The sequence below is a fragment of the Ammospiza nelsoni genome, chromosome 6, assembly GCF_027579445.1.
Source record: "Ammospiza nelsoni isolate bAmmNel1 chromosome 6, bAmmNel1.pri, whole genome shotgun sequence".
Classification (NCBI taxonomy): domain Eukaryota; kingdom Metazoa; phylum Chordata; class Aves; order Passeriformes; family Passerellidae; genus Ammospiza; species Ammospiza nelsoni.
The window spans coordinates 10,447,181-10,472,330 of NC_080638.1; the positions used below are offsets into that span (position 1 = coordinate 10,447,181).

At 47.1% G+C, this 25,150-nt stretch overlaps 2 protein-coding genes and 1 pseudogene across 2 annotated transcripts; 1 reads left to right on the forward strand and 2 right to left on the reverse strand.

Moving 5' to 3' along the window:
* Positions 1 to 3,873: 3,873 nt before the first annotated feature.
* LOC132075091 (olfactory receptor 8D2-like) lies at positions 3,874 to 4,825 on the reverse strand (annotated as a pseudogene).
* Positions 4,826 to 10,816: 5,991 nt separating this feature from the next.
* Positions 10,817 to 19,143, forward strand: LOC132074236 (olfactory receptor 8A1-like). Its single transcript, XM_059473888.1, has 3 exons — positions 10,817 to 11,717; positions 18,170 to 18,282; positions 19,072 to 19,143. Exons 1-3 carry the CDS (start codon positions 10,817 to 10,819, stop codon positions 19,141 to 19,143), a joined length of 1,086 nt encoding a protein of 361 aa, XP_059329871.1.
* Positions 19,144 to 21,493: 2,350 nt separating this feature from the next.
* On the reverse strand, positions 21,494 to 22,435 carry LOC132074330 (olfactory receptor 5G3-like). The gene has a single exon (XM_059474081.1). It carries the CDS (start codon positions 22,433 to 22,435, stop codon positions 21,494 to 21,496), a length of 942 nt encoding a protein of 313 aa, XP_059330064.1.
* Positions 22,436 to 25,150: the final 2,715 nt, after the last annotated feature.

Genomic DNA, 25,150 nt, shown 5'->3' on the forward strand with positions numbered 1-25,150 from the left:
GGTGGTCCTTTGGAGCTTGAGGGGGCTTTTATGTCCTTTGTATTTGGGGCTGGCTGGTCACTGCACACTCACTGTGCCTCCCTGCTGGCCCAGAGCTGCCCCTTGGCTGTGGTGGAAAGTTTTGTGTTCAGGTTGCCAGAAATCAGCACTGTTGTACCAAAACCTGCTTGTGGGATCTCCTCTCTGACCTCAGGGGCCAGTTGAGCAGCCAAGCACTGAATTCCCAGCACTTGGCAATGACTGTGCCAGTCTGGAGCTGGGGCTGGCTGTGACTCTGGCTCTGCTGCCTCTCGCACTCCAGAGGCTTCAAACCCAGGCCAGAGCTTTGCCATAGAGTGTCCAATCCCAATCCTGAGAGCCCTGCTGCAGTGCCCTGATATCCTTCTGGCTTTTTGCTGTGGGGGTTTGGAACAGAGCCCTCCCTGCAGCTGAGGGCACAGCTGTGTTGTATTTACCTGCAGATCTCACAGCTCCTTTTCCTGGCAAATCCTGAGGTAAGGACAGCTTTTCTTCTCTAGGAGGCTGATTTTAAACAAACACAGCCTGAGCCTGCCTGTGGTTTGGAAGCCTCTGTGGTGTGTCACCACAGTTGGTGGCAGTGGCACATCCCTGAGCAGGGACATGTGCAGCTACAGCCCTCAGAGAGGGGCTGGGATCACCCAGCAGCACTGCCAGGGCTGTGGTGGCCACTGCCTGCCCTGAACTGGCCCCAAACGTCTTGGAAAAGGAGCAGGCATGGAAGGCATGGAGTGTGAGGCTCTGGAGAGCTGTGCCCAGGAGAAAAGGTGAGTGTGAATTGTCCCTGGTTTTGGTGTTATTGTTAAAAATAGTGGTGTGCACCCTGAGGTGGTCTGTCCCCTTTTTTGTTCCTTAGAGTGGTAGCTGGATTTGGGAGGAGCCAAGTATCCTGGATCTGTGAGGTTTTTCCTGTCAGAAATCCATGGTGGGGATGTTTTCCCTGGCTGTCCCAAGTGGAAGGAACAGCTTTGGAGTCCCCACAGGCTGGGGATGCATCCCCTGAAAACCAGTTCAGGATTGTTCATCTGACTTTGCCACTGACCTGTGGCTTCCAGAGACCCTGCTCCTAGTGCTCCAAGCCCTGTGGTGGAGGTGAGCAGGGGGCAACAGGAAAGCTACCAAAAAAAAATAGGGGTAGGGAACAATTTGGAATTCCTGGCCTTCCTTTTTTGACAGCAGTTTATTTTGGGGGCCAAGCTTAAAACACCTGGAGTGTGTGATTGTTCCCAAGTGTCACACTTCCAGACTAGGATCTGATGGGGTGGTGACAGTAGAACCATGGAAGGGCGTGGCTTGGAAGGGACCTTAAAGCTCATCCCATTCCAACCCCAGCCAGGGGCAGAGACATTTTCCACTATCCCAGATTGCTCTAAGCACTGTCCAACCTGGCCTGGGACACTTCCAGGGATGGGGCAGCCACAGCTGGGTAACAGGTAGTAGTTGGTATGTCTGACTCCATTTCCCTTCCCAGCTGGCAGCAGATGAGTGGGAACACTGCACCAAAACCTGCTGGAGTTCCAGCTTCCAGCTCTGCATGAAGCATTACATCCACATGTGAATACTCACCAGAACAATTCTCCCATGGACCAAGGGAACCCTCATGACTTGTCTTGCTCATTTCTCCCTGGAAAGAGACATGGCATGAGCACCTTTGCAGCTATTGGAGAAATCCTGGAAAGGGCAGGAAATCAGGGTGATTGGAAGAGTTTTGTGGTGTCACACAGCAGTTCACCTGTGTTACTCCATGGTCCAGTGCTAGCCATGGAGCTCTGCCCCACAGACATTCCAAGGGCTCGTGTTTAAAGCAGCATTAGCACAAAAGGAGCTGCATTGGCATAGGAATTACCCTGTTGGTATTTCCAATTCCCAGCCTAGAATTCCAGATGACAGAGATCAGCTCAGCTGTTTTGAGCGGAGTGCAAAGCTCCTGCTCCCACATCCTCTGCCTCCCACAGCCCTGCTGGGGCTGGCACAGCAAAGGAAACGCCTCAGCTCCTGCTGGAAACTCCCTCCTGTGCCCATAAACCCAGGGAAATCCTGGCTGCTCCATCCCTGGAAGTGTCCAAGCACAGACTTGGGGCTGGAGTCGTGGAAGGTGTCCCTGGACTGAACTCAGCAGGAGCCAAATCCCACGTAAGGCCATTCCCCAGGGCATCCTCCTCCAGGGAACAGGAGTGCCTCCAGATCCTGACACCGCTGCACAGCTAAGGAAAACTCAGAACTCTCCAAAGCTGGGTCATCCCAAACCGTGTTCCCTCCTGAAAACCAAACAATGAAAGCACCTGGGGAGCACTGGGAAGGAGCTGCTGGAACCGCTCTGATTTCACACATGGATTTTACAATCTATTTTTATCCCGCCTGGGACTTTCCCCACCTTCACTACTCATAGCTTCACTTTCACCTCAGAACATTCCTTCTCTCCCCCGCACATGAACTCACATTTTACCCCGAAATGTTCATTTTGCTCCCTACAGAATCCGCCCCGGTGCCCGCAGCTCCCGGGCCGTCCCCGCCGCCCACTCGGGGCTGTCGCCGTTTGGGGTCGTCCTTGTTCCTCGCTCGGGGCTGTCCCCGTTCCCCGCCCGGGGCTGTCCCCGTTCCCCGCTCACCTCCGAGCCCGCCGCAGCCGCTCCCGGTGCCCCCGGCTCGGCCCCGCCGCTCCCCGGGCTCCGCCATTGCCGCTCCCGGCACAGCACCCGCGGTTCTTGCCGGGAGCGGCCCCGGCCGAGGGCCCCGCGGCCTCGCACGGCCAGTCCCCATCGTTGTCCCGGCCCAGCTCCACGTCCCCGTCCCGGTGCCGGCGGAGCCGCGGGAAACGCCCGGCGCCCTCGGAGCTGCAGTACCGGGTGCGTCCACAAGACAGCAGCACTGAGGGAGCCGCGGCCACCGCGCATGCGCAGCCGTTTTAGGGGTCCAAAAATCCCAATTTCAGGCGCCAATAAATCCCAATTTCAGTCAATCCCAGATCCCGGATTTCGGGTGTTCCAGAGGGAGGAGGGAGAAAGAATTCCGCATACACAGAGATGTTTCTAGGTTCTTCATACAGACCATCTTGTCTTACCTCTTTGAGCCCTTTATTGTTTCATTCGTGCACACAAGGGTTTTATTTGTATTTTCAAATCCTACAGATCCATATTGAGAATTTCTTACAGTCTAAAATCTTGACTATAACACAGCAGACAGGCGAGGTTATTTTAAAATCAATTTTTATATAAATTAAGATTATTTCTCAATATATAGAAAATGAGAATCTTTGTAGTTTTAAGTATTTTACACACAAACCCCTCAAGAATTTTCTGGCATTTTTTTGGGCTATAGCCTCCCCTGGGTTTTAGGAGGACCTCTCCTGACCCCCTTCATCCCTCACTCTCCTGGCTCCCCCTCCACAGACATTGGGGTGTCCCAATGATACCATCACCCTCTGGACACCCCCATCTCCTTTTTCCTCTCTCCCAGAGAAGGCACAAAAGGAGCCTAAGTGCCCTGGCGAGCAGCTCGGTGCTTCCATAAAAGCTCTTTCCACATGGAAATCCCCCCCAAAAAGGGGGAAAAATCAAGGGAGGGCAGGGCAGCTCCCCAAAGGGTTGGAATCTCTGCAGCTCCTGTCCTGCAGCACAGGATGGTGCCTCATCTCCCACCCTGGCTCTGCTCTGCCACGTTCCCCCTCGGCTCCTCCACTCCACACAATGCCAGGAGATGTCTCCTCCCTTCCCTGCGGTGCTGCTTCAGGGACACCATGGCACCAATGGCTTGGAAGATGAGTCTGGACTACAACCCTGGGGTCCTGAGGGTCTGATATCCAAATTCTCTTCTTGAGGGTCTGATATCCAATCTCTCTTCCAGAGGGTCCAAAATCTAACACTCCTCACTGCAGCGGGGCTGTCCTCTCCTTTCAGCTGACTGGGAGCCATGGATGGCAGCAAGGATCCAACTTTTTGCTTTCCTCACAGCGTTCCTTAAGTCTGCGTTGTGGCCAGCATGGGGGCAGTGGTGGAATACCCCAGGGAGATGAGCTTGTCCTCTCCAGGGAGCGGCTGGAGACGGGCGCAGGTCCGTGAGGGTGGAGCTGCCGTGGCTCAGAGCGATGGAGGCTGGGTGGGAGGCGCAGGTGGACAAGGCCTCGTGCTGCCTGGCCGCCGAGCAGATCCACAGGCGGCAGCCAGGACGGACAGAGAGGACACCAGGATGGATCTGGATGAGCCGTGGTGCTCAGCACATTGAACCCCAACATGGCAGCCACCACAGCCTTGCTGGAGTGGGTGTCGGAGCAGGAGGGCCTGTCACAAACCAAGTGCTTGATGGCCCAGGAGTGACAGAACAGGACATGGACCATGGAGATATGGTGTGAAGAGTGGAGCTGAGCCCTCCAGCCAACATCCCCGTGCAAATCCTCTGGGACATGGGCACGGAGTAGAGCAGGGGCCTGCAGGTGGCCACGTAGCGGTGGTAGGCCATGGCGGCCAGCACATGGCACTCAGTGGTGGCCCAGGTGGCGAAGGAGAAGAGCTGGGTGACACATCTCGCAAAGGAAATCAACTTTCTTCTCCACCAAAACATTCCTCAGGCTCCGGGGGATGATGGTGGAGGAGCAGCAGACATCCAGCAGGGACACGTGGCTCAGAAAGAAGCACATGGGGATGCAGAGGCACGGATCCATCCGGATCAACACGATGGCTCCCAGATTTCCTGGGAGAGTGACCACGTAGAGGGCAAGGAACAAGACAAAAAACATCACCTGCAGATCTGCTTGGGTGGTGAAGCCCTGGAGAATAAATTCAGATGCAAACATCTCATTTTCTCCAGCCATACTGAACATTTTCTATATGCAGATCAGCTGCTTTCTGTCTTTAGACTGAAGTGTTTAATGCACGTAAATCCATTGATAATGATAAGAATGTTAATTTTTGTCAAGCAGTTACAAAACTTTCAGTCAATAAAAGGTAAATTCTCCTTGAAAGAGAAAAACCACAAGTTCCTGGCACCACTAACCCTGTTCAGCCAATGCATTTGGAAGCAGGGGCGTGTTTAAGCCATTAAGAAGGGAAATACCATATCAAAATAAATAAATCATAAATAAGTTGCAAGGCTTCTTCCTAGTTCTTCTCCATCCACTTACACATGGAATTCCATGATTTTCCTGATAATTCCTGGGAAAATGAAATTGTTTCTTATCTTTTGACCATTCCCTATGCAGCCTGAGCTCCTGAGGAATAAATACCCACTCCCTGTGTCCCAAGAAGAGATTTTCTAGGTGAAAAAATTGGAAAATGGGACTTCCCTTAGTGTATTTTTTCCTGGTGTAGGAATAAGAGCTGGAATTTGTCTTACCTCACTTTGCTTTAGATATGATGCTTGATTTGGAGGTAAAAGATAAATTCATGTTCCATCTTGCTGTTCACCAGGGAGAGATCAGCAGCTCCTAAAACCCTACTCTACAACAGATAGAATAAATCAACATGGATTGTCCTCCTGGATAATTATGGCTTGACAGAATTGCACCAGAGAGTAAACCAAGAGTAGGCTCTGCTGGCTCCTGACAAATGGATCCAAACCTGGAAATCCTCATTATTGCATGAGCCTTGGTTGAAGGCTGAGCTCACCCCCAGAACCTGACATCTCTTTCAGGTTTTCCATGGTCTCCTGGAGTTACTAAGGAGGATTTAGAGCTGCTTTTCATTACCCTCATTAAGATGACAGAGGTGTTAAAAATAAGGAAAACCAAACACTTTTGAGGCTGAATTTCCCCCAAGAGGCAGAATCCACCTGCTGCCATCAGAATTGACCTTGATTTCTTGCTTAACTAAAGTCCAGCCTCACTTTTTCTTACTTAACCAACCAGCTTTACTTTTTGTGATGGATCAGACACCTGGAATGGAAATAAACTCAATTAAAACCCATGAGTTATATTTTATTCTTGCTGAGAAGCAGGTGGTAGGTGTGGAATAGCTAATGGAGTGTTCATCCTGTCCTCCTGTGGTGAGGATCTCCATTGTGGCACCCAAATTCCATAAAATTTTTGGGCAAAGCAGTAGAAGAACTTTCAATGAGCTGCCCTAGGATTCACCAAGATTACCTCATCCAACCTGGCCTTAAACACTTCCAGGGATGGGGCAGCCACCGGTTCTCTGGGAAATCCATTCCAGGACCTCACCACCTTCTCAAGGAAGGATTAATTCCCAATATTCCATCTAACTCCACCTGAAGGATTCAGACAACCTGAAGCATCAGCTGAAAATTGTCCTAAGACAAAAATAAAATGCAGTTTTAAAGCATCGTTTCCAAATGTGAGAACTTCAAACACCCAATATTTTCAAGAGGCTCAGGAGCTGACACTTGAAAAATAAAATATCCAGGTGGGATCAGGCACACAATGCCATTGTTTTATTTATTGCCTACTTCTCAGTTTCCTGAGCAAGATCAAGGCACTTTGCTACCCAAAGCTTACAGGAAAAAAGGAGGTTTTATGTAAAATAAAAGGGAGATCATGTTTCCAGCAATGTCCAATAGATGGTGGTGACATACAAGAAATACTAATGGATATTTTTTAACCTTTTCCCCTTCCAGTTCTCTACTTCATACCTTAAAAGGATTTTTGTGGCTCTTTAATGTCCCTTGGGATTGACAACGGAGTACCACAGTGCACCAAAGGAGAAAAAATAAGTTGTTCGTGTAAAAACAGGAATTAAATTAATTTGGAAGTAGATGAAATGCAACTTTTTACAATGAAAGGGCTTTTTTGACAACAAAAACCAGGTTGATTTGTCATCCTTGCCAGCACCAAGTTTTCATCCAGAATGTAGAGAAATGAGGGAGCTGCAATTTTGATCAGGTGTTATTTCTTGCCTAAAAATTTGACTTTTTAAATAATTATCACCCTTCATCTTTTAATTTCAGGTTTTCAGGTTTTTTCTTGCTTTGCTTTGTTATTTTTCAGTCCCATCTCTCCATTGCCAAAGGGCAAATCTCTGGATACGAACTCCACTGCTAATATTCCTGACTTTGTTTTTGGCAAACCACCAGGGGAATAAAGAGGAAAACTAATTAGAGCTTTGTTTGAAGGCTTTGAAAGGCAGAAATTGAGTGTGGAAAAAGGACAGGGCAAAGGTGACTGGTTCAATTGAACCTGGAAATTTACCCAGTTTTCAAATATGAAGCTATTTATTAATTAATTTATTGACTTGACTTATAGGTGATATCTCATTATCTCCAAACTGTGTTAAAACTGCAAATTAATCAATTTAGAATGTTATCCTTCCATCTTTCCTAGAAAGGACTTTTCATGGGAGCTGCCTCCCTAATCCAGCCCAGAAATCACAGAAGTCTGGAATGTGTCATGTGTTAAACCCACAGAACCTTGAGACAGGGGATCCTGACACCTCTCACACAATCCTGGAATGGTTTGGGATGGGAGGGACCGGAAGGATCATCCAGTTCCACCCCACTGTCATGGGCAGGGCCACCTTCCACTAGCCCAGGGTGCTCCAAGCCCCATATCCATAAATACACATGGATATAAATGGATAACTTGCCATCCTAGGGCCAGAGATCTCCTAGATGTCTGTCCTTTCTGATCCAAAATCATAAATATATATTAAAATCCAATATCAAATGTACATTATCCCATATATTTATACATAAAATGCAAAACATTACTGGGTTAAATGTGTGCACCAACATCCACATGTTACTGGATTTTCTTCTCCCTCTTAAGCCTCCATGAATCCCATTTCATTTCCAGCTGAAACCAAGGTATGAATAAGAGTCCCAACATGATGGAGGGAAAAAAAGAGCCAGACAGAATTCCCTGTCCCTGATAACACAACAAATCAGAATAAAAGGATTAAAGATAAAAATCCAGTTCTTACCTCGCCAGAGGAGCATCAGGATCAGAAGGTTCATTGAGGAACCCTCTTCATCAGCAAAACATCCTTTAATAGAAATATAATTTAATTTTTATAGTGAACATAACTTTACTTCAGGGTCAGGGGTGGGTTTGCTCCATTGCAAACAGCTCGGGCTGTCCTGGATGGATCCCTGAAGCAGCCAGCTGGGATTACAGGGGGTGAGGGCTGATCCAGACCTCCAGGTAAGGAATGGGCCCAAAATTCTTCCAGGCTACTCCTGGCCCAGCACTGGGAGCTCTGTACAGGACCCACCTGTCAGAACATGATCTAGAGTCCATCAAACCTTCTCATTCTGCTCCAGGTATTCCCAGGAATATCTCAGCTGCCCACAAAGTACAGTTTGGATCCAGAGATGGAATTGATCAGTTATCAATAACACATCCCATGATAGCTTAGATGGAATTAGAGGGATCAAGAGACTCCAGGTAGGCTGGAAGAGAATGTGCCATGTCCAAAGGAGACCCACACAGGGTCACAGAATCCTGGAATGGTTTGGGTTGGAAAAGGCCCTAAAGATCATCCAACTCGTGCTGATGTTTCAGTTGGGAGTAGCTCTGCAAACAACAACATTTTAACATCAGTGTTGGAATTTGGTGAGTTTCCATACCAAAATTTCACCACTGATTCCCATTAGTTCCTGCTTTATTCCCCATTCCCAGGCACAACTTCAAACATTCCCTCTTTTCTTAAAATAATAAATAAAACCAGGAAATCCAGTTATTTCCATGAGAAACTTTTGATACTTAGAAAATAATGACCAAGAAGGCAAAACAGCTTGTAAAAAAATTTAAATAATTATCAGGTAATTAATTATAAATCTTTGAACTGTTTATCACTCAATCCTTCCTCTGCCTTTGTGCATTTTTCCAAGAAAAATGGCAATTTTTGCTTTCATGAGTATTTCTGCTCCATTTCTTTGGCATTGACCCAAATCAGATCTATTTTATCTTTTTCCAGGACTGTATTGCACCAAATCACCACAGACTTCCCTAAAAACCTTATTTTTCCGCCTTCCAGCTTGCTTCATAAATCAGAATCAGATTTATTCCAAGCCTCCTGGTGTTCTCTGAGCCAAGACTCCAAACCACCAGAACAGCTGGTGACAATAAGGCAGGTCCAAGGTTGACCTAAATTCTATTTTTTTTTTAAATCGGGTATTTATTTTAATTCTGAATCCAGTCTATCAAACTGTTATACTAGATATCATTCACAGTGGATAAAGTTCACATAGATAAATTAATGTTTTTTACCTTTATGAGGTCCAGCAGGCTGAAACATCCAAAAACCAACTCAGTCCTGATCAGGGCTGGATCTGTGATCAAGACAAGGTGCAGATTAGTGGAAGATGCGCACATGTTGTTAAACTGGCAACCAGGACTTCTGCAGAGGGAACAATCTCCTTGAGCTGAGCTTAAGCTGAGCTTAAATAGAGTTTGTGGGTCAAGGTGTGGATGGAGCCCCCAGATGGGGTGATTAATGCAGATTAGTTCACTCTGGGACAATTAATCACTGTCTGGAAGTGCCCAGAGCTGCCTGCCCACGTGTGGGCATGTGGGCTGCAGGTACCTCACCTTGGATAATCCCATCCTTGAAGGAAAACAGGGCTGCCTGGTGTCCACAGAGGGACATGAGCAGCTCCAGAGCTGGAGGTGCTTTGTGTGACACTTGGGGACCCTCTGACCAGCCAGTCACTGCTGGTGCCACATGTCCATGTGACGTGGTGGCTCATCCATGTGATGGACTTGAGATCCCTGAAGCACAATAGATTTCAGAATTCCATTCTATCCCTTTTTTTCTTTTCCTCTTTTCTTTGTTTATGTGCTGTGCCATGAGGAGCCCTGAGGGTTTTGTCCCAGGAGAGCAGAGGGAACATATTCACAGCCCTGTCACCCACAGGCTCAGAGTTGGAGTCAGGAAAGGAGCACATCCCTCTCCCCATCAGCCTGGATGTTCCCTCCTGCATTTGGGATAACCCTTAGCTCCCACCACCACAGCAAGCGCACAGGAGGAGCTGTAAATCCAAGAGAAAGAAGTTGGATTCCTTCTTCATGTCCTCATATCCTCTTTTTTGGAGCTGTGCTGGAAAACAGCCTTCCAAAAGCAGGATTTTTTATACTATATGGGAGCAATGGCTTCTGCAAATTGGTTTTTGTTTTCCTTAGGCAGCTAAAGCAAGATAAATGGATTTCTGGAAGTGTTAAGGACAATTCTTTTTAGTTATGAAGAACTGTCAGCAGAATGCAGTTGTTAACAAACCAGCCTCTGCAACTGGATTGTTTTAAAATTAATTCCCATTCAAAGTAAGTTTTATCTTAATTCCCATGGTTCTGGGATGTTTCAGCCCGCTGGAGCTCAGAAAGGTATAAAACATGAATTTATCCATGTGATTTTTATGTGTGAGTGATATAGAATACAACAGTTTGATGGACCGGATTAATAATTAAAAGCAAAGGGAAAATATTCTTAATGTGATGTAATCTGGGATTTCACTAGCACTGGGACTTTCTCCCACTCCAGGTTCACATTATCTCCAATGAGATTCCTCCAAGGTGCCTTCTGAAACAAATTTCTTTCAAACCAAAAGGGAATAAATATCTGATTCTTTTCTTCAATATTAATTAACATGTGCCAGAATAAATCCATAATTTTAGGTATCCGAGCACAGAAAAGCAAATTTGCCATTTGTGTTTCTTTAAGCTCTGTGTTCTTTTCTAGGTACTTCAACTGATAAATAAAAAAGTATAGAATTTATGTTTGGAAAATATATGGAATATACCAAAGTATGGCAATTAAAATAGTGATCGATTGGAATTAAATATGACCCAAAAGCAAAACTCTGGGTTTTAGAATTTTGATGTATTTCTTCCCTTTGCCTCAGCAGGTAACACCTGGCCATGGGAGGAAACTACACACAGCCCAGATTCATCCTCCTGGGAATTACAAACACTCCCTGGGCGCAGGCCCCTCTTTTTGTGCTCTTTCTGTTGATTTACATAGTCACTTTGGTGGGGAACATCGGCCTGATGGTCTTGGTTTGGGTAGCTCCCAGCCTCCACACCCCCATGTACTTCTTCCTCACCCACTTTTCCCTGGCCGACGTCTGCTATTCCACCGTCATCTCCCCCAAAATGCTCACAGATCTGTTATTTGGGGATAAAACCATTTCCTGGCTGGGCTGCGTGACACAATTTCACCTCTTTGCTCTCTTTGTCACGGCCGAGTGTCACCTGCTGGCCGTCATGGCCTACGACCGGCACGTGGCCATCTGCCACCCCCTGAGCTATGTCCTGGTGGTGTCCCCCCGGGCCTGCTGGCAGCTGGTGGCCTGGTGCTACCTCGTGGCCTCCCTCAGTGCCCTCCTCTACACCGGCTGCACGTTTGGGGGCTCCTTCTGTGGGCCCAACCACGTTGATCACTTCTTCTGCGACGCCAGCCCCGTGCTGAGGCTGGCGTGCTCCGACACCCGCGGCTGCGAGGCTGCCATCTTCACCCTGGCCGCGGCCAACGGGCTGGGCACCAGCGTGGTCATCCTGCTCTCCTACGGCCGCATCCTCCACGCCGTCCTGGGCACGAGCTCGGCGCCCAGCAGGGCCAGAGTCTTCCGCACCTGCGCCTCCCACCTGGCCTCTGTGGCCGTGTTCTATGGCTCCCTGTTCTTCATGTACCTGCAGCCGGCGTCGCGGCATGGCAGCCGGGACAAGGTGGCCTCTGTCTTGTACACCGTGGTCAGCCCCATGCTCAACCCTTTCATCTACAGCCTGAGGAACAGGGAGGTGAAGGCAGCGCTGGGGAGGGGCAGGAGGAGGGTGTTAAACTTCTGCTGGCAGCAGAGAGGTGCAGCTTGTGGCATCAGGGAGTCCTGGAATGGTTTGGGTTGGAGGGGACCTTAAAGATCCTCTGGTCATACACTCCATGGGCATGGACACCTTCCACTACACCAAGCAGCTCCAAACCCCTCCAACCTGGCCTGGAGCTCTTCCAGGCATGGGGCAGCCACAGCTTCTCTGGCCAGCCTGTGCAAGGGCCTCCCCACCCTCACAGGGAAAAATTTCTTCTTAGAGTCCTATCTAAACCTACTCTCAGCTTAAAGCCATTCCCTGTTGTTCTGCCACTCCATGCTCTTGTGGAAGAAAACAGTTCCTCTAAAGCATGAATAAAAAAATAAAATTAAATTATATGGATTTTTCCCTGATCTTCACAGTTTTATATAGGTTCTTCCACAGTTCCTCACAAAACTCAATTAGAATATTTAGCCAGGAGAAACAGACCCCACAGTCACATATTCCTTGGAAGGAAACAGGAGTGGGAGCCTCAAACTTGAATTTCCTTTGTAGCCACGAGGCTGTCAGAAGAAATCACCCAGAATTATTCCAGGGTATTATTCCAATTAAACCTTTCTTTCTCTCAGGAAAAGCAAATCACAGCTTTATTGGTTTATAACTTATTTTGCACTGATCAATATGTATTTTTCTTGCAAGATTATTGTCCATATCCCTAAACTACAATAAAATTCCTCATTGTTACCTGTGAGTTATTTATTAGAGCCAAGCTGCTGGGGTGGGAGGGAGCATATGGGAAGAATAAGGGTATTTTTAAATTTGGTCGATAAATGAGAAAGGTAAAAAGCTTTAAAAGTGCATTTTTTTCTGACTTAGAGGGACAAAGATCTGGGGCAAGCCAGGATCTCAAGATACACCTTAGAATATCAAGGGGAATGCAAAACACATATTGAAAACCTAACAGTGCATTTCACCCAGAGTTTAAGGACTTAAGTAACTTGGTTTCCACAGATGAGAGAATCCTCAACACCTGATCTATGAATAGTTGGGAGCTGTTTGGGTCTGGAAAGGGCCCTAAAAAGCCAAAAACAACAGTTCTCCAAAGTACGGCTCAATAAAAAAGGCACAGGGATGGCCACAACACTGGGGAGAGACCAGCAATCCTTCATCTTTTCCTGGCAGGCACTTAGAATGGAAAAAAACTCCCACTTTCTGCTCATCTAACAAATTCCAAAGGATAAATACCCTTGTTGTTTTTGAAGGCAAACTGAGCACAATCCTGCAACTTTCTTTCACAATTCAGATGGTCTGGATAAGCTCAGCAGACACTTCCCCCTCTTCCTCTTCTCCTCCCCCCCAGTTTGGTTGTCCCTCACCTGTTGACACCTTTGGGAGTGGAATGAGTTCCCTCTGCAGAGGGATAAGTCCTGGCTGCAGCAGGGAAAGGTGGAAGCAGAAAACTTTTCCCTTTGGTGTTGTGTTGTAGATGTTGTGTTCTGAGGAATTACAAAAGAATTCACTTCTGTTTGAAAAGTAAATGGACTGTGAGTAGTCTCCTTGTTCTCTGGGAAAAAACAGCAGGAGAAGAGATGCTTTAAGTCTGGGGGGAAGCAGGAAGGGTAGATTTGGACCTGGAATTGATATAATTAAATGATAAAGGTATAAATGTCAAATATAGAAATCAAAATTGGTTGGGAAGGAACTTTAAAGCTCATCCCATTCCAACACCTTTCACTAGACCAAGCCCTGTCCAACCTGGCCTTGCCCACTTGCAGGGATGGGGCAGCCACAGCTTCTCTGGCAACCTGTGCCAGGGCCTCAGCACCCTCCCAGGGAAGGATTTCTTTGCTATATCCAGTGTAAACCCATTCTCATTCAGTTCAAGATTTTCAGGTTTAAATGAGGAATTAAGAAAGCCCACCAGCAGGTCAGCTCCAGGGTGCCACCATACAGGTACTCACAGCTATTTCCAGCACAAGGGATGCTGCTCCCATTCCCAGAGCAAGAAGTGATCCTGGGAGACCAACCACCCTTCAAGGGATCACCAGCTTAACAAGATCTTCTGGGCTTTGCCAAGAAAGTTTCCTAATCATCATCATGGAACTTCTCAGAGGGCTTCTCAACAACTTCTTTCATTCATCTTAACGAGCCATTAAAGACTAATTAGCAAAGGAAAACAAGGAAGAAACTTTCTTCCTTGTTAAAGAGAAAGCGAACTTCTCCAGGCGCTTTGTTTATCAGATCCAGGCCCTGGGGCCAAAAAGCTGGAGGGTTCATGTGTTGGCACAGGATTGTGTTAGGAGACCCTAAAGCTCATCCAGTGCCACCCCTTGCCACGGGCAGGGACACCTTCCACTAGCCCAGGCTGCTCCAATTCCCACCCAGCCTGGCCTTGGACGCTCCAGGGATGGGGCAGCCACAGCTTCTCTGAGCAACCTGTGCCAGGGCCTCAGCACCCTCACAGGGATGGATTTCTTTCCCATATCCAATCTAAAAGCCATTCCCTCTTGTCCTGCCACTCCATGCCCTTGCCCAGAGTCCCTCTGCAGCTCTCCAGGGGCCCCTTTAGGCTCTGGAAGGGCCTCTCAGGTCTGACTCTACAGACTGAGCTCAGATATGGGTTAGTGCTGGCCCTGGCAGGGCTGGGTTAGCACTTGGGCTCCATGATCTTAGAGGGCTTTTCCAACCTAAACGATTCTGGGATTCTGTAACTGCTTTTACCCCATATTTGCTCCTGGTCAGCATTCCTGCCACTCCTTCTGTGCTCAGTTTCACTGTAGTCCCAACAGTTTGTTTTTCCTTCCTCTCTGTCTTGGTTTGTTTTAGAAGGGAAATCACAGTTGCCCTAAACTGAGCAAAGCCTGTTTGATAATAAAACCAAAATATGAACAAAATGCTGGGATAGGGAGCAGCAGTTGTAATTCCACCATGATCCATGGGAGATGCCAGATGAGGGCTCCCTGCTCTTTGAGCAAGCTTGGGCCTTGAGTTGGGTCACTGCCCACCCTGTGGTGGTACATTGGAAATTCCCCTTGGAATGGATGACTTTGGAAGCAGCTCCTTCAGCAGGAGACTTGCACTGGTAAGTAAACACCATCAGTTTCAGGCAGTTTGATATATATATTCTATATATTGTAGCCTGAGGGTTTATGTCCCACTTTTTACATATATAAATTTATATGTATACAGATCTTAATACATATTTCTTTATGCATATAAAGAAAGGTTGTTTATAGAATTTCTTTATATTTTTTCTTAATATATATTTAACTTTAAATATATATAAATTTGTCCTTGAAATATATAATTGACTTCTTGGGCCAATTATATATTTCAAGGATATAAATAAATAAATAGAAATAAAAAGAACCAGTGTAAGAAACGGAGATTCAGGGACTGGGAAACAGCTGGGGGTTTGGAGAAATGCTGCAACTGCTAACTGGGAAGAAGGGAGAACACTTTAGAAAGTCTCCTGCTGGATTTTATTTTTACATTATCTGGGATATCCTGATGTCTAAACAACCCAAGAGTGTCACAATTGGGCAGATGGAGCAAAGTTTCTCTTTTTTTTTTCCCTAAAAGAAGGAAATGGTCCCAAGTAGCTGTAATCAGAAGAGATGAAGAGTCCCTGGTCCCCAAGCTTTACAAGTGGTCAAGAAGGGCTTAAATTTCTGAAATTGAAACACCAGGCAGCAAACACAAACCAAAAAGGAAATACTATTTTTCACTGAGTGTTTCCTCCCCATCAGCCTCCAGAGCCCGGCCTTCCCCTCCTGGTTCCTCAGGCTGTAGATGAAGGGGTTCAGCATGGGCGTCACCATGGTGTAGAACACAGAGGCCACCTTGTCTGGCTGCCGGAAGCTGCTGGAGCTGCGCCGGCGGTACATGGACACCAGGGATCCGTGGAAGAGCACCACGGCAGCCAGGCGGGAGGCGAGGGTGGAGAAGGCCCCGCGCTTCCCCACGGCCCAGGGCGGTGGCCAGGATGAGGGCATAGGAGAGCAGAATGGCCAGGATGGTGGCAGCCAGGGTGAGGGCGTAGGAGAGGAGGATGGCCAGGACGGTGGCAGCCAGGCTGAATCCCGTCATGAGCAACATGCCCAGCTTGTTGGGCGCGGGGTCCGTGCAGGAGAGGGCGAAGAGCGGGCCCCTCGCAGTAGAAGTGGTCGATGGGGCCGCAGAAGCTCAGCCTGAGGGCCAGGCCCATGTGGAGGGCGGTGTTGGTGACCCCAGCCAGGCAGGAGCCGGCCACCAGACACGCACAGATCCCTCGGTGTCGGAACTCAGTACATCCCTCCAGGTGTCCAGAGTTGCCAAAGACCCCGTTGGGGGGCTTGGAGACCTTGGCATGCTGCCCAGAACACCTGGGGATTTGATTTTGACCTTTGGAGCAAATTATCAGCTTTGTATGAGGACATGAAAGTCACACAGGTTTGAATAGTGTAATAACAAAATAACCACAGGGTGAAAATGTAAATTTTAGTATTTTTGGCATGGGGGTTATGGGGACAAGATGGAGGAATCAGGGCATGTCTAGCCTTTTTCCTTCTTCTTCTTGTTCTCCATTTTCTGCAGTGATGTTGGCACTTTGGGATTGGTTTAGAATAGAAATGCACTGTCTAGCATAGGTGATAGATATTGGGAATTAAGTGTAAATATGATATATGTAGTTTGTAGTATAAAAGGACAACACCACCTCGGGGGCGGTCAGAGTGCCTGTGGCTGCCTTGCTGAACAGACCTCTGCTGGGCAGAAAGAAAATTTTATAGATAAGAATTAATAAACAACCTCAAGACCGAAAAGTGAAGAGTTCAGACTCATTCTTCAGTTGCGCAGGCCGAAGCAGAGACATCCTGCACATCTTGGGGCAGCAAATATCAACAGCAACCCGAGACCTCGGGACATGGACGGGGTAGAGCAGGGAGGGCAGACGGCCACGCAGCGGTCGTAGGCCATGGCAGCCAGCAGGCAGCACTCGGTGGTGGCGAAGGCCACGTAGAAATAGAACTGCATGAGGCACTCTGTGTGGGAAATGGCCTTGTCCTCATGCAGGAGAGACCGGAGCAGCCTGGGGGTGATGCAGGAGGAATAGCAGAGCTCCAGGAAGGACAGGCTGCTCAGGAAGAAGTACATGGGGGTGTGGAGCTGGGCAACCAGCCTGATCAACACCAGCAGCCCCGCATTCCCCAGCAGAGTGATCACATGGAGCACCAGGAGCACCACAAACAGGACAACCTGGACATGGCCCTGCTCAGAGAATCCCAAGAGGACAAAGTGAGCACTGGTGCTTCCATTTCCTTTGGCTGCCATCCTAATGCAGGTGCTGCGGGAAAGCCCAGATGGAGAGTCAGGATATTCCTGTTTTCTGCACAAACTTGTTAAAAACGGCTGTGTTTTTATCGGCAAACACAGCCTGGAATTCAGGAACTTCAGAATTTACTGTTTGGTTCAAAATACATTTTAAAGTAATCAAAGTTCCCTACTGAGTTTGTTTCTAATGGTTTTAGTTTTAGCCACTGATTTGGTTTGATAAATCATTTTGCACAGTGGAAGGTTTATACCACCTCCTGAAGAAATTAAGGGAATCTCATTAGATTCAAAGCATTAACCCTAGTAATTTACCCTGACTTTAGAAATCATTATGAATTTGAAAAACAAACTGAAAACAACAAAAAACACCCCCAAACCTCATTGGTTTAGAAGATCCAAAGGAGACAAAGCACTGGTGAGAGATCAGGACATCTTTAAAATTTTCTTTAGGAGAGTTAGAACAAATTAAAATAAACGAAATTTATTCTCTTCCTTCCCATGAAACTGAAATTCAAGTTCAAGCAGGAGATTTAGTGTATTAAAAAACCCTTTAAATATGGTGATACTTGTGTCAGTCCCATGAGAAGTGTGGAGAAAGAAAAGGGTTTTAAAAGTCTGGAGGCCCCAAAAACATTGTGGTGCCATAATTAACAGGAGGAGTAAGAGGCTGGTAATACAGTTCAAATAAATATAATATTTATAATTTGGGAAATAATCCAGGTAGTGCTGTATGCAGTGATGGATCTTCAGGGCCAGGTTGGACAGGGCTTGGAACAACCTGGGCAAGTGCAAGGTGTCCCTGCCCATGGATCATCACTGGAGGATCCATAAGGTCCCTTCCAACCCAAGCATGGATTTCATGATAAATTCCTGGGTTTCACCTCAGAGACCCTAAGCCTGGATGATTATTTGTTGTGAGAACAGGCTCCCACCTCAAGCCCTCTCCTTGCAACAGATCAACTCCCTGCAGCCTTATTTTGGCAAAAACTCACCTGTTTCCTCACCTCTCAGGGTCCTTTTTGCTTGATCAGATTTTATCTCCCAGACCAAAATTTCCAGGAAGAAATAAAGCCAGTGTTAGTGTGGGAATAATTTACCTTCACAAATTTACCTTCACAAAAAGCATTAAAACTTGACCAAAAAATCTGCTGTTTGCAGTCCTCATTCACAGGAACACCAAGGGGTTTGTCACTGCCCAGCCCTGGAGGAGGAAATTTCCCTTGGGAATGGATGACTTTGGAAGCAGCTCCTTAAAAAGGAGACCTGCACTGGTAAATAAAGACCATTAGTTAAAATAATTAAATTAGTTTCAGGAAGTTAAATGGCAGTTTGACAATTTATTTACCACTATATATATATATAATTAAATATATGAATATTTTACTATATAAATAAAGTTAATACAGAGGTTTAATTTATATGTGCAGTTAGAGATTACAGTTAGAGATTTATTAAGTAATTACTTAATAAATATAAATATTTTCCTAATATATATAATTTTGTTTTATAAATTATAAGTAATAATATAATTTTATTTTATATATTATATGTATTTGCATACATTTAAATGTATCTCTTAGAATATATAAATAATTTCCTGGAATCACAGGGAATTAAAAAGAACTGGTGTAAGAAATGGAGATTTGGGGATTGAGAGACAGCCCAGGGTTTGGAGAAGGGTTGCAATTGCCAATCAGGATGAAAGGAAAACTCTGCAGGAACTTTCCTGCTACAATTTATTTTTACATTTTCTGGTGATAATGATGAGCTGAATTTAAGACTTTTAGGTTCATATTGACCCTTCAGTCAATTTGGCCAGAGTGTGCCTCCTAATTCTGCTGATATGAGGAACATTCATCCAAAACTGGAGTTAGGAATGAAGGTTCAGATGTACTGGAATACATGTTTTGCAATCAGGAGGAACCTTCACAATTTCCTGGAGTTATTTGTTATTATATCCTTCTGCAAACACTTGGGAAGGACAATTTTCTGCAACCAGCAAAAAAGTGTCTCAAAACCATCTAAAATTTCACCCTCTCTGATTGTTAAGATACTCACAGGTCCTGGAGCTGAAGTCCACAAGCTCCATCAGTCTGGCCAAATCCAGGAAGTTTTCTCTTCCCATCCCCTAACACGGCTGGAATATTTAAGTTTTACCCCATCCCCACGTGACCAATTACTACAGGGTCTCTGAGGCACCTGAACACACCATGAGCCTTCTCCAGAGGCCCTGGGATCCATCCCAAGGTTTCTCCCTGGAGTTTTAGGGATGGGATGCCCGCAGCACATCAGGATTGATGCCTGCAGAGCCTGGGCAATGCCATTTGTGAACACAAACAAGAGGAAACACCAAAATGAGGATTTTTGCTAAAGGCTTGAATTTGAAAAAATTTAAAATTCTTCCCTAATTCCATATTTCTCTTCTCACCCTCCCAAAGAAGCTTTTCCTTCCCTGTTGCTCCAGCTCTCAGTCAGAGGTTCATTGCAGGAAGTCTCTTGAGTGGCTGTCAGTACTTTCAATGCTTTTCTCCAGCTGCTGTTGGATGTCCTTGCACTCAGAACATTCACTGATGCCTCATCTCCATCCTGGTGGCCACCAAATCTCCACACCTGCTCTCCTGTCCCAGTGTCTGGGACAATTACTCCCCATGGGAAATGCTCAGCATTTCCCTTTTCCAAGCTTACCTGGTTCCCATCTGCCCATTTCTGACCAGGAAACCTCATTTTCAAAAGCAATTTTGCAATGTGTGCTCCAAAATGAGTTCAGGAGACTCACGGGGAGTAAACTGTGCCAGCCAGAGAATGCTGGGATGGCTGGGGTTGGAAGGGACCTTAAAGCTCCTCTCATTCCAATGCCCTGCCAGGGGCAGGGACACAGGATGGCCCCTGAGGAAGGTGTGAGGAATGTGTGTCCACCAGGAGCAAACATCAGTGCTGGACGTTCCGTCTCCTTCCCACACAGTGCCTCCAGCTCCTCTCGTGCATGGTCAGGTGCTGTTCCCACAGAAGCTGGACACAGTTCACCCTCCTTTCCCCAATTCCCACTTGCACCACAACCCAAAACCTTTTGGGTTTGAGAGCAGCAGCTCCAGCACAAAGCCACAGCATGCACAGTGACAGTGCCACGGCCACAGACTCAGGGTTTAATTCATTAAGGGCTCACGTTCCTGTTTAAAGGTCAGCTGATGGCCAAGGCAAGACCAGCTGGACAAAGAAATTAAAACCATGAAATGCTTTCTCAAAATATTATTAAAATATTGAACATTTTTCAAATATTGAATATTTTTCAAATATTTTTTGTATTGCCAAACAATGGCTGTAAGGCCTCGGAGCAAAGAGAGCTGCTCTGGGGCTTATGTTTTAAATGCCTTAATGTTTTAATCAATTAAAAACTATGGGGGGGTTTATGTTTTAAATAAAGCATTTAAAATAATCTTTAGTCCTATTTAAAGAAAAAATGTACAATCTTGTCTGCACCCAAATTAAGCAATGTTGTGAGGGTGGCAGGGAGGAACAGAAGGGTGGGAGAAGAGCAGGAGATACACAAAGAGGTCCCAGTTCATGGTCCTGATCACAGAGTCACAGAACTGGAAAAAAACCCTCTGGGATTATCAAGTCCACCATTCCCACAGCAGTGCCAAGGTCACCACCAATCCATGCCCCCAAGTGCCACATCCACACACCTTTTAAACCCCTCCAGGGATGAGGATTCCACCACTGCCCTGGCAGCCTGTTCCAGGGCTGGACAGCCCTTCCCATGAAGGAATTTTCCCTTTCCAACCCAAACCTCCCCCAGTGCCTCTTGAGGATGTTGTCTCCACATCTGCGGACGTGTGAGCTGAGGCCCTTTGGGGCCTGCCATGGGGGCTCAGCACAGCTGAGGAAAGAGGAGCAGGAGCACAAACAGCTCAGGGGGATTCAGCCAGGCAGCCTGACTAAATAATAACCAGGGAATTATTGGCAAGATTTGGGAAAAAGGATTCAGCTGACTGACCCTGAGTGCCTATGAGATTTGTGTCATCACTAAATCGGCAAACTACCTTGATTCTGGCTTGATTTAATCCAACTGAGCAGCTTCTCCTCCATCCCAAGTTGTTCTGAGTATCTAGGAGAGTCTCATCACTCTGGATTTCACCATGGATCTGGCACAGGGTGAGATAATGCACTGATTTGGAGGGTTTGGGGTTTTTTCATATATGCAGTGCTTTAACACCAAATGTGTCACAGAATTCTGGAATGGTTTGGGTTGGAAGGGACCCCAAATCTCATTCAGTTCCAACCTCCTGCTGTGGGCAGGGACTCCTTCCACGAGCCCAGGCTGCTCCAAGCCTCATCCAAACACCAAAACTGGAGTGAAATTGCTATTTTCAGCTGATACTGAATCAGCCAGCACATCATCTAAATCAAAGTGCAGAAGGCCCCAAAAATGTCTCTCTACATATTTCAGAAAAATCCCAGCGTATCACCCACATCCCCACAACGTTAAAATGTCCAAGCTAATTTTATTTTCCTGAGTCTCCTCCAAGCCTCCTTCACCTCCTGGTTCCTCAGGCTGTAGATCCAGGGGTTCAGCATGGGGGTCACCACAGTGTAGAGCACAGCAGCCCATTTATCCCCTCCCCTGGAGGTGTCTGCCCTGGGGATTAGGTACATGAAAATCAGTGGCCCATAGAAGGTGCTGAGGGCGGCGAGGTGGGAGGCACAGGTGGAGAGGGCTTTGCGCTTGCCCTCAGCTGAGCTGATGCTCAGGATGCTGGAGATGATGGCCACATAGGACACCAGGACCACCAGCAGGCTGGGAACACCGAGCAAGGATGAAGAAGTCCTCAGGATGAGGAGGCTGAGGGTGGTGTCAGAGGAGGAGAGGGATATCAGCATGGAAATGTCACAGAAGAACAGGTCGATGGTGCTGGAGCTGCAGAAGAACAGGCTGGACATGCCAAAGGCTTGTCCCACGCCGTTGGTCAGCCCCAGGAGGTAGGAGCTGGTCACCAGCTGGGAGCAGCGCTCTGGGGACATCACAAGGGGGTAGAGCAGGGGGTGGCAAATGGCCACAAATCGGTCATAGGCCATTGCAGCCAGCAGGAAACACTCAGTGACCAGAAACAGGCCAAAAGTGAATATCTGAGCCATGCACCCAGCATAGGTGATTCCCTTCTTCCCCAGCAAAACCCCAGCCAGCATCCTGGGGGTGATGGTGGTGGAAGTGCAGAGGTTCACAAAAGCCAGGTTGCCCAGGAAATAGTACATGGGGGAATGGAGCAGGGCACTGGCTCTGATCAAGGTGATCATGCCCAGGTTCCCCAGGATGGTGACAAGGTAGGTGAGCAGGAAGAGCAGGAAGAGGGTGACCTGAGTTGCCGAGTCCTCGGTGAATCCTGCCAAGCTGAACTCCATTGCTTGGGTGCAATTTATTCCTGGCATTGCTTCAAAGTGTGTTGTCTGTGTGAACTCCCTGCTGGAGGTTTCCTCCAGCTGGAAAACCCCCTTTGCAGTGGGATCTGTTGGAAGAGAGTCCTACAAGATCTAAAACAAGAGTTTAGGCACAGATTGATACACAGTGCTGGGTGGAAGTCATGGCATGGGCAGGGAGAAGCTGTAGGTTACACCGCCCTGAGGAGCTTTACCTTGGTGCTGCCTTCAGTCCCCTGGGCGTCTTCAGCCTGGGACTTTGAAATCATCCAGCACAACCTGAAACACGGAGAAACCCAATAAAGCTGTAAAAGACAGCACAGAATTGATTATTCTTCTTTCTGTTGGCATCTGCAAACCACCTGCTTTGTGTCTTCTCCACAGACTCCTGTAAGGGTTTGGGTTGGATGGGATCTTGAAGACCATCTCATTGCACCCCTGCCATGGGCAGGGACACCTTCCACTAGACCAGATTGCTCCAAGCCCCATCCAGCATGGTCTTGAACATTTCCAGAGGAGGGGCACCCAAAACTTCCTGACTATGAAATCTCCCCTCCCTCCTGATGATTTTCCTAAAAGATTTTCCCAGCTCATTATTCTGTTCCTGCAGTCTTCAAACAAAAACATGCAACACTGAAAGCTCAGCAATCTCCTCCTGAAAATTTTTATTTTTTGGGGGGAAAAAGAATTAAAAATCACCTTTTGGACATGCCTTAAGTCAGCAGTAGTAAGATCCATAAGTGTTCCTTGCAGGAAAGCTGCCAGACCTCATCCAGGAGCCCGTTGTGGTCAGTGAGAGGTACCCAGAGGGAGTGTTCCAACGGGGTGTCCTCACCCCACATCTGCAGCAGATCCCCTGGATTTGGTGCTAATCCCAGAGTACAATGAGGAACTGGAGCCCAGGAGCCTCCAGGCAGGAGCTGAGATGAAGGCTGAAGCTGTTTCTTCTTTGCAAGAGAAAACAACAGGAGATGGCTGGCTCAGCATGTGCTGTCCCTACTAATGGTTCTCCAGGATGATCCTCCCCTACATCCCTGCAGTCTCCCTGCTTCCCTCCTGATGCTCTTCAAGGTGGATATTAAGGTGCTCTGCAGGTGAATTTAAAAATATACCACTGTCAGCAAAGACATTTGTCCACGTAATTTGGGGATTTAGAGGCTCCTGGAGCCCTGGGAGAGTGACAAAGCCCAAGGCAGGTTGTTATTTCTTCCCTGAGCTTCTGACTTTGGAGGTGATTACACAGAGGAGATTATCTCACCTTGAGTAAGCCACAGGGCTTTGGGGACTCCCCAGAGCAACCACAGTGCAAAACCCCCCCTGTTGTGACCAATTTTTGAGCATTCCAGAGATTTTCAGCTCTACAAATGCTGTGTTTGGCCTTATCACACCAGTGAGCTGAGGGGAATCTCACTGGTGGGGCACAGTCCCATGGGAGCTGGTATCCATCAGCAGTTCCAGTCACCAGAGATGATGAACCACCTTTCTACCCATTCCAAATTCCTTAGACCCAAACCACTGCTCACCTGTCCCATCCCTGGAAGTGTTCAAGGTCAGGTTGGAGGGATCTGGTCTAGTGGAAGGTGCCCCTGCCTATGGCAGGGGTGTGGAACAAGATGAGCTTTAAGGTCCTCTCCAACCCAAACCATTCCAGCATTCTGTGAAATTGCTGCAAGAGAAGAAGGCTGCAAGAATCCAGGAGAATCACAGAATATGCTGAGTTGGAAGGGATCCACAAGAATCACCAAGTCCAGCTCTCAGCCCTGCACAAACCCATCCCCAGAAGTCACACCATGTACCCGAGGGCATTGTTTAAATGTTTGTTGAGCTCTGTCATATTTGGTGCTGTGACCTCTGGTCTGGGGAGTCAGTCCAACCAGCCTCTATGTGAGGAGCATTTTTCAAACACCCAGCTTAAACCTTTATCTCTTCCACAACCAATCCTCCCTCCAAAAGATATCGTCTGTTAATGGGCCAGTGAGTGCCACTACATAAATAATAAAAATTACATCATCCCATTGTGAGAGTCCACCCAGAGGGAGGAACCAAACATTCCTACCTGGATATAATCTAAAATTTAGAACAACAGAGAAAACCTTTTCCCACTAGATTCCCAGACAAACAGCTTTCTTCTCCACTAAATTCCCAGAAGAAAACCAAGCCCATCTACACTACCACTGGACCTTCAGAAGAAAACTACACCTTTCCACAAGATCACTACCTCCATTAAACCACATCTATCTCTCCAAAAAGACTGCAAACACCATCTATTCAGACTGCTATCAACAGCCTGACCAACAGTGTCAGGTTGTATTCTGACTCTGTCAGTGGTTTTTTTGTTGCTTATTTGTACTATTGCATTTGTATTTTAATTATCCCCAGTAAAGAACTGCTATTCCTATTCCCATAGCTTTGCCTGAGAAACTCTTAGTTTCAAAATCATAGTAATTATGAGAGAAGTTTACATTTTCCATTTCACAAGAAGTTCCTCTCTTCCTTAACAGACATCTGTCTTTTCAAACCCAGACAAGCTTCCAGTCAGCTAGAACTTCTCCAGATTCCCAAGACGGCTCAACAAATTGAGAGAGGTTTTTGACATCAACAGCTCTTCAAGGATTCTTGGATGAATCCCATCGGGCCTGATGGATTTATAGGGATCCAGCTGGAGCAGCAGTTCCCACACAACTTCAATCCTGTCTGTTACTCGAGGTTCAACCCACAGGCTCTTCA